Source organism: Dermacentor andersoni, chromosome 1 (genome assembly GCF_023375885.2).
Source record: "Dermacentor andersoni chromosome 1, qqDerAnde1_hic_scaffold, whole genome shotgun sequence".
In the NCBI taxonomy this organism is placed as follows: Eukaryota; Metazoa; Arthropoda; class Arachnida; order Ixodida; family Ixodidae; genus Dermacentor; species Dermacentor andersoni.
This window is the reverse complement of record NC_092814.1, coordinates 300586191-300596083: the sequence shown is the minus strand read 5'-3', so window position 1 is coordinate 300596083 and position 9893 is coordinate 300586191. Positions and strand designations below refer to the sequence as shown.

The 9893-nt window shown below is 48.8% G+C and overlaps 1 protein-coding gene across 1 annotated transcript; it reads left to right on the top strand.

The window, feature by feature from the left end:
• The first annotated feature begins 449 nt into the window (after positions 1-449).
• LOC126547613 (uncharacterized) lies at positions 450-2542 on the top strand. Its single transcript, XM_050195510.3, has one exon. The coding sequence runs from the start codon at positions 512-514 to the stop codon at positions 2513-2515; it is 2004 nt and encodes a 667-aa protein (XP_050051467.1). The 5' UTR covers positions 450-511; the 3' UTR covers positions 2516-2542.
• The last annotated feature ends 7351 nt before the right edge of the window (positions 2543-9893 follow it).

Genomic DNA, 9893 nt, shown 5'->3' with positions numbered 1-9893 from the left:
ACAGACTCGCCAGGCTCATAAATCGGGCGGTCTCAGCACACGGCGTCGACGAAGTCACCAGGCGCATTAACGACAAATACCTGCCCACTACACCTACCGAACAACACGCGCCGTACAGCGGCCTGCCTAACGCGAAGCTCGATCGTGCCACCGACGTCGAGGAGGTACCCGCGGCCCTGCACCACCTCAACAGCCGGTCGGCAGCATGCCCGGACCTCGTCACGAACAAGGCGCTCAAGAACCTCGATGACGACTCAATTGAAAGCTCGCAAAATACTACAAGTGCTGGAGAGCGGGCGGGCTGCTGTGGAAGTCAGCCAAGACCATCCTGATCCCCAAGCCGGGGAAGCCGCCGGATACGGATAACCTCCGGCCCATCTCGCTCACGTCCTGCGTGGGCAAGGTGCTGGAGCACGTCCTGCTCAACAGGTGGCACGACTACCTGGAACGAGAAGGGCTGTACCCGGCCACTTTGATCGGCTTCAGACAGCACCTCAGCACGCAGGACGCGATGCTGCAGCTCAAATACCAAATCATCGATGATGGCGGCAGCGCCCGCGACAACAAAGCAATCCTAGGGCTCGACCTGCAGAGCGCCTTCGATAAGCTGAAACACTCGGCGATTCTGTCCCAAGTCTCCAAGCTCAACATGGGCGAAAGATCCTACAACTATATCAAGGACTTCCTCACGGACAGGACCGTCGAGCTACGAGCAGGCGACCTACAGACGCAAGAGAAGAAGCTCGGGAGCACCGGCACACCGCAGGGCTCGGTCCTTTCGCCGATGCTGTTCAACCTGGTAATGATCGGAGTGGCCGAAAAGCTCGGGCACATCGAAGACGTCAGGCACACCATCTACGCGGACGATATCACGCTATGGGTGACCGGTGGCAGCGACGTCCACATCGAGGGCGCGATGCAAGCCGCCGTCGACGCAATAGAATACCAGCAGGAAGGCACCGGACTGAGATGTTCGCCGAGCATATTAGAGCTTCTCACACTCCCACCTACCAAAAACAGCAGAGGCAAGACCAGACAACGCGAAAACGAAAAAATCAGAATCGTCACCAAATCCGGCAACGTGATCCCCGAGGTCGGCAAAATTAGGATCCTAGGCATTGTCATCGAAAAGCACGGAAGAAACGGCGAAACCATCACCCGTCTCAAGGCAAAAGCAACCAACGCGATTCGACTCCTCAAACGAGTCACTTCCCGAAAGGCTGGCATGAGAGAGGAGAGCCTAATTAGGCTCGTCCAATCCTTCGTCATCAGCCACGTCGCGTACGTTGCAGCCTACCGCAGACGGCTGCAACACGAAGGAAATAAACTCAACGTGCTCATCAGAAGAGCGTACAAGACGGCGCTGGGCCTGTTCGAGTCCACAAGCACGACCCGCTTGTTACAACTCGGGATACACAATACGCTCGAAGAAATAGCCGAAGCGCAATGGACCTCTCAACTGGAGCGGCTGTCCATGACCAAAGCCGGGAGGAAGATACTGGACGATCTGGGAATTAGACGCTCGAACGAGGTGGAGATGAGGCTCCCCGTCCCCGAAGAGGTCCAACGCCAGACCAGAATCGACCCCATACCGAAGAATACGAATCCCGAGTTCAACAAGGGAAGAAGAGCGGCGAGGGCCAAGGCTCTCATCGACCAGCATGCCAACGGCGAACACGCGCGGTACGTGGACGTGACCGAATACCAACAGAACGCCTTCGCAGCGGTCGTCATAGAGGCGTCAACCGGCGCCACGAAGACGGCAGCGAGCGTGAGAAGCACCGGAGCGGAACAAGCGGAGGAGGTAGCCATCGCCCTGGCCGACGCAGACTGCCACACGGTGCTGAGTGACTCAAGACAGGCGGTGGGAAACTTCGCCAAAGGCCAAATCTGCAGGGAGGCTGAGAGCATACTGCCAGCGGTCAAACTAGAAGAAGGAAAAGTTCGGCTCAAGTGGTTCCCGGCGCACGCGGGCGACGCGTCGAAACGCAATGAGAACCATAATGAGACGGCACACGCAGCGGCGCGAGCGCTAACCAACCGCGCCCCGGCGACAGACCGTCTGACGTGGTTCGGAACCAAGGACCGCATGACGGATTACAATGAAATCATGAAGGCCTACTGCCTGGCTCGCAGGAATCTCCCAACCCCGCACACGAAACTGAGTCGAGCGGAGGCGGTAGTACTGAGACAGCTCCAGACCAGATCGCTACCGAGCCCGAGACTGATGAATCGCATGTACCCCGAGACATATCCGACATATATGTGCAGAGTCTGCCGGAGGGAGACCGCAGACTACACGCACATCTTGTGGGACTGCGTTAAATATCCAGAAGAAGCAAAATCAAGAACACTCCCACCGCGGCTCGAGGCAGCCGCGAAGAGCTACGACCGAGACGATCAGCTCTGGGCCGTCCAGCAGGTCCACGAGGCGCTGGGAAGGCACGGACCCAGCGAGCCGGCAACGGTGAGCGGAGACCCGCGCCGAGTAACGGCGACTTCGAGGATGACGTAGGCCCTCGTCGGGGCGCGCGAGCGCCCAACTGCAGGCATAAATAAAGTTGTCTCCAATCCAATCCAATGTGGGTGTATAGTCTTTATGATGTATGAGGTTAGTGGGCTGTTCGTTTTTCCTCATTAGAATCTTTTCTTGAGATAAACGTTTTTTTAATATGTTTGCATCGCGTCTCTGTCTATTTCTGGCGAATCCATGAATACTTTGCTCAGCGCGAAGACAACAGACACAAGAAAGACGACCCCCCCCCCCCCCCCCCCAGGACAAGGCGCTACTCTCAACTGACATCAACTTCCTGGATTACTACTGGATGTAAATGATTATCTAGAGGAGTGAACCCAGAACATCTGACGATGTAAATGTGCTCGCCCCCAAAAGGAAAATAAATAAATAAATAAAAACGTCACGTGCTTTCTCACACGGCAGCAAACATGGCCGGCCTAATGTAAACATTCTATTTGAATGTTATTTCTTTCTAGGTTTCGTCAGTCGTGCCGACGTTCTTCCTACGTTATCACCATGATTAGACGGAGTGAACGGTAGATGTTATAATAACAATAGGATCGCGCCAAAAGAATTGCATTATTCCGTCCCACGTGATTATAACGACGCGAGCTCTTTTATGTACTTACGTATTAAAGACGCAGCTCCTGCAGCGATCCATACCAGAAGATCAACGCCTACGGAACCGGCGTCCATGTAAACAATACTTGGAGTGATGAAAATTCCAGCACCTGCAATGTTGGACAGCGTAAAAAAAGCATCTGCGTAAGGCGCTATGAATGCCGTCTCGTTGACGTTGTGCCCTCCTGATAGACTAAATTTTCACAACCGCAGTGCGAGAGGGAATGCACTCCATAAGTTGCACACACCGCGCATATAACGGCAGGCTTACGTATGTTATAAATCATAACACAGCCTATGAACTACACATATCTGTGCTCCTCAACGGTCGTTTACTTTTTCGGTTTGTTGTTGTTTTATTGTTTCGTTATTTCTTCACGGCATTTTTTTGCAAAGAGTTGCCCCTGCATGATAGTAGTTGTTCTCTTGTTCCCGTCTTTATACACACACGCTACTCGGTATCCAACCGACAAAGGCACACACCCGATTATGATGATCCCACGGAACAGAAGATGAGGATCGATCAACGTAGGATGATGACGTTAATATACAGATGAAGAAGACGTGCGTAATAAACGGCCACAATATTGCTTTGTGTCATCAAGCCTTCATCCTGTGCCGTCTTTTTATAGCTCAATTTATCAAAATTTTTGCTGATAGTACATTAAGGCGATTCCTTCCACCATCCTTCCTCACGGTTGCCTTAAAGGCTAACTTTAACACCATTTTAGGCTGCGTAATAAAGCTTGGTTGTAGTTAGTGCGGAACGCAGCAGGCTTCAAACAGAATTTGCCTTTTGAAGTTTGAAGTGCGTGTGGATTCGTGAAGAACACCTCGCAAAACTTGACATCTTGGATACCGCAACTGAAAAAGACCCTCGCCGGAAAGGACGCAGTACCCTTTGACTTTCAGTACCAGAACAAGCACATCTCTTCGGCATGACCTCCGAGATCAGCTGGAGCCAGCGGTGCGCTCAAAAATTTGCTAACCACGAGCTGCTATTTACAGCCAGTTAATAAGGAAATTAGACATCTACCACCCTTGCGTCATTGCCAACATAGCTTCAATAGCACCTACTACTAAATTTACAGCCAGTTTAGCTGAAGTGAACACTCTTTGCGGTTCGGCTTTAACACTGCGCTCGCAGGCACAAATATCCCTTCCCCTCCCTTCCCTCAACGCACAAACACAAGAATGTATTAGTGTAGTAGTGCCAAATTATATAAACTTCTGCAAAATTTCACGGCGAATTGAACATCATCGTGTGTTTGGTGATTTCAATTCAGTTAAAACATTCCTGCGGATTTCTTAAGGGTGCGATCAGATATTTGCTAGTATATTCTCTTTTCTTGAACAAAAATGGCATCGCAAAAAAAGAAACAAATAAAAAAGAAATGCGATACTTGTGAGAAAGGCATATCAATTATGTTTCACTCCTGTGTGTTATAGGAGACCCCCCCCCCCCCCCCCCCAAAATAGGCCTCCGGAAAACATATTTCGCTTCTGCTTGGGCACTTACCAACGCACTGCCCGACGACGACTGCTACGGCACTGAAGAGACCCATCTCCCTCCTGAGATGGCCAACCGGAGAAACTGCGTTGGTACAGTAATGGGTACAGCTTACTTCGGGTGGTCGGACACTACCTCAGTTTAGACCGATACATTATTCTTTCACAAAGGTATTTTCGATAATTTAATAGCATTAGTCTTATTATCATATACGAGCAAAGTGAGGGTCTCCCGCGGTGGAAAATCAGTGGCTACGGAGTTACGCAGATGAATACAAGGTCACGGGCTCGAATCCCGGCCATGGCGGCCGCGTTCCTACGTGGGCAGAATGCAGGAACGCTCGTGTACCGTGCATTCGGGGACATGTTAAAGAACCAGTTTGAAAAAAACTGTTAAATGAACCTTTTCGCGGCCATCCTGCGGATGCTGCCGTGTTTGATCACGTGGTGACGCGTCCATTGCTTGCCTAAACTGCCTCCGTTGCGTCCGCGTTTTCAGTGGGTGTGTATGACGCCGGTGCAGCTTAGCAAACCTCTGTTTCGGGAGATATCGTAGATGGTGACTGGGTGGAAGACACGAAGCTTTAGCCACAGCTTCAGAGAACATGCAAAAGCGCCTTGGAAGCTGGTAAAGCTATATCCAAACGGCGTGAGCAGCATATCTGGTGCTTGTTTTGAAAAACGAGGATAAACATGTATTCCAAGCTACCAAAACTTTCCGCTCATGAATTGAATCAGGATTAGTGTGTTTCGCTCTTCGTTCTTTATTGGGTAAATATTTTGAAGCAGCGGCTTGTCACATTTCTGACTCGGTTATCTAATTATATCTATCTAATCGCTCGTGGGTGTGCTAAATTCCGATAGAATTATCCTTGCTGCGCGCAAGGCTGGAAATGTAGTCGTTTTACACATCGTAATACCTCATAAAGATGTCTTATCGCTACTAACTAGCTTGCTCTTGTGGACAGCCACGAAACATTCAACGATAGCGCACCACACGTGCGCTATCGTTGTAGTCCGGAATATTTGTGCGTATATAGTGGGCATATATTCAAGTATGCGCCCATTCACTTATTGGCACGTTGGCGACAGAGTGGGCGTAAGATACCGTGCCAGTTGGGGTAGATGTGTGTAGATACTGTGCGCGAAACGTATTATAACAGGAAGCGGCACTACTCCCTTTGTCATTATTTAACGAGCGTTACTCACTCTTGCCAACGTTCCGGGGCTTAAACAGTTTCTTTGAAGGTTTGCGATACAACGCTGGCAGATAAGCAAATTTCTATGTTCTCGAAGAAAGCCGTACATCTCGAAGTGCCGGTAACACGTACGAACAGTTGCAGCAACGGTCCGCGAACTTGGCCCCACAGATTCATTCCATTCCTTAATGTGTCAGTCACTAGTTTTGCAGCCCGGTACTGCACACGTCTTCAATCCACTTGATTTGATCCGGCATGATTGAAGCACAGTGCGTTAGCGAAAGCTGAGTTGCATTTCTGACAGCTGATCGCACAGAAGCAAGGTGGAAGCGGCAGTGGTTTCGCATTCGTTCGCTGTCGCTGAGGCGACGTGCGGCGCGCCGCCGAAAGCGCCATCTCGTTTCTCTAGAACAAACTGCTTCGCGAAAGGGGTCGATAGTGCCACAAGTGCTACTGCGCTGTGCAGTGATAACAGTCTGTAGTGACAATGAGCGACTGCGATCTCTATCTATGCTTCCTTTATTCCTCTCTGTCTTTCTCTACTTTCCTGTCACTTCACCTCCCCCTCCCCTCTCTTCCCAGCGTAGACCGGATCTTCCAGTCTGGTTAATCTCCCTGCCTTTCCCCTTTTTTCGGTCTCTCTCTAGGTGGTAAAAATTATTCCAGAATCCCGAACTACTACGTGCCTCAGAGCAGATTGTGTTGTGGCACGTCAAACCTCGAAATGTAATTATTTTTACTCAAATAAATATCAAAGGGCCATTTTATTGAATTTCGCGCCGGAACTTCGGGGTCAGTAGGCCAGTAGGACGTCATGGATTTCAAGTCATTTTTCACGTATTTGGGGACGTTGTGTCTTAGTGCCCGTCTTCAAAACTTGCCAAGTTGATTGTGTGGCTATTTTAGAATAAATTTAGTCAACCTTTACTGATAAAACATTTAATGAGCCAGTGCATGATCCCTCACAATTTGTGATGTCACGAGGCGCTGGAGCGGGAACTCAAGGCGGCGTCACCACTTAACTGTCGTTGCCGCGTCTTTTCTGGCTTATCAAGCCTCTTCGCATAAGACGACTGGGTTTTTTTTTTTTTTTTTTTTTACAGCGAAACTGTTTTGGGCTGGTTCCCCCGGGATCGTGTCCGTGTGTAGACACAAAACTCTCCGTACGTGGGCCGATCCCGAATATAGTGCAATGTCGGGCCGAACGTGGGCCGATCCAGATGTTACCCTTTAAGGGGCCCACATAGCTTCGCTGGTCATCCTTCTTTACAGAGTTGAAGGGCACTGAGTTTCTTTAAAAGATATTTTGGAAGCGTAATTTGCTAATAGAGCTTACTTTCCTGCTTAGTGTACTTTTCGGATGCATTATTTGGCGACTGTAACTACACCTCGAGCTGAAAATTAGTTACTGCTTCTTGCCACTTATAACCAGAAGAAGATAAAACCGACTAACCTTGTCTTTATGAGCAATAAGAAAAACAAGATTATCAGAAATCTTCGCATTTTCTCCTTATAAACGAAAGTTTTGAAGTATAAAATATCTACGCTAAAATCGCCAAAACAAGGTCTCAAAATAAGTTTGTTGGATTAGTATTTGTTTGCCATGTGCAAGCTTTCGTGTTCTTTTTTACAAACCTTAAAAGCTGCCTGTGACAGATAGCATCGTTCTACCTATTTTAGGTGAATTGATAGAAGAGGCGGACGTTTCTTGGGTGATAACTTGCAATGCATGTGCAAGCTGTTAATTCAGAATACCCGTTAACATTGTAATTATTTACTTTTTACTGCACGTGTTGCGAGCACTTGTGAATTCATGTTGACTTAGCTGAAATCGTGAAGCTACCGCTTTAGAGATGTCCGGCCTCATAGTGGGGTGCGAAATACATGGGCGTTCCTAGTAGGAGTTTTCTGAAAGCGTGTGTCAAACACTTAGAGATTATCTTAACGCCACACCGATGCATTTTTAAACAGAATTTGGAGGCGGATGTTTCGAAGGCGGTGTTAGCCTTACGATTATGTTGTTGACGCGAGCTAGCGGGATAGTCTTAGGGTTTGTGGTAAACAGACAAGAATTCACTGCTGCTAGGCTTCCATTGATCAACTGGAACATTTGTGCTAAAGGAAATAATTCCAAAGGTAATTGGCTAATATTTTTAATAAGCCACCTGGACATTGGAAGTTTGTCAACTAACGTCTATCTCTTGGCGATTCGCCTCAACAGGAAGGCTTTCGCTTATGTATCCTGCAATTTTCTGAAGAAATAAAATGTTGGAAATAAAATGAAATATTGCGCAGATATCATCGACGACGTTTATCAATGTTTGCGAATATGGTTGAACGTTTCTAGAAATGTAATCGCTTTACTAAAGGAACGCTGCGTGCTCGAAGGCGTCTGCTTGTTGCGGGCAGGACATTTAGGTACCGCCGTTAACCCGCACATCAGCAGTAGTAGTACAGGTGGCAATACATGCAAGCCGATTAGTCATAGTGTGTGTTCCTTCCAGCGACGTGAGCGCTGGCGTGTTTCAGGCTGTTTCACACGGCGCGATTATCAGTCAGCGACGCAGCGAATTGCGTCGCTCTGCGACCGCCGCGACGTCGTGAGCTCTCCGCGACTGGATTCCAACAAGTCGGTCGCGCCGTCGTTCAGTCGCCGCGGTCGGCGCGATGTGGGAGGGGCAATGTGTGACGAAACAGCGCGCCGTCAAAACAGCCGCTTTCCTGTTTTACCACGCGTTGGTAGCTCTGTGGAGCAATGTCGCGCGCCGGTTTTAGCTATGCTTTAATAGGGCGTCCCCACCAGCGTTTGCGGGTTAGGAGCTTCATAAACGTTTTTCTTTTCTTCGCGCACACAATTCGTTTAAAAGGAGAAGCTGCACGCTATCCAGGTCGGGAGAAGGACGCCGCTTCAACATAAGGCACGTACCCACTTGATCGCCACCGTCGTCAACCTCTTCATCGCTACAAATTGCGCCAGCTGCTTATACATGCACACTCAATAGTAGCTTCTTCTTCTGCGAAAGCAAATACTCATCCCGGAAAAAGTTGTGGCTTACATAGTAACAACGAAACTAGAGTGTACTAAACGGAACCATCCCACCGACGCCGCACAAACCGCACGCTCATACTTGCGGTGTTGTCAGCGCCTCACTCACCGTATCTGGAAGCTGTCGTAATCAACGCTTTTAAATGTTAAAAAATGGTGTACCTATTCTATTATCGAATAATAGTAGACAATTTGAATGTTTGACTAGTTTCCATGTTGTTTTAATTTAACAATGCAGGCATGGATACTTCATGAGCAGGAGGCAACCTTGGAAATCGCGCTGCCGCAAACGCATGTGAAAGGCCTCAAGTCTCAGTTACTAACAACTGACAAAGCAATATCCGATCTTAGCGGGCGCATGACGAACCTGGAGACCCACTACCAAAACCTAATCCCCTTGCGTTCTGATATAGAAAGCGTGAAGAGTGATGCTGCCCGTGCAGCACACACTATGCAGAGGCTGGAAGCGCGTCTTGATGATGCCGAGAATCACTCTCGGCGCCACAATCTAATTTTTTATGGTATTGATGAATCTTCAGGGTCAGAGTCGTTCGCGCAATCGGAGGATATAATCATTGACCACTGTCGCAAACATATGAGCATCACGCTTGACCCAAAGGAAATCGAGCGCGCGCACCGCTTGGGCAGTCGTGCAGCTAATCGTAACCGCCCCATAATAGGGAAGTTCACCTTTCATGAAACAAAAGATCTTGTTCTTTCTAACGGCCGTAAATTTAAAGGAAAAAACTTCAGCGTTGGCGAGGATTTTACACGGCCTGTTCAATTGGCCCGCAGACACCTTGTTTCATTCGCAAAAAGCAAATCGGCACCTTACTCCCTGCGCTTTAAAACTCTGTTTATGGGTAATAAGCGCTATGTTTTCGATGAACGCACACAGAGCGTGAAAGAATTGCAATAGCAGCCAACTCGATGCGGGAAAGCCCCTTGCCCTATACGGTATCGACACGAGCTAACCTCTACTTTTCCGTAATCTTTGCCA

What these genes read in the sequence shown, in the direction of transcription:
- LOC126547613 (XM_050195510.3), top strand. Translation starts at nt 512, where the DNA reads ATGCTGCAGCTCAAATACCAAATCATCGATGATGGCGGCAGCGCCCGC.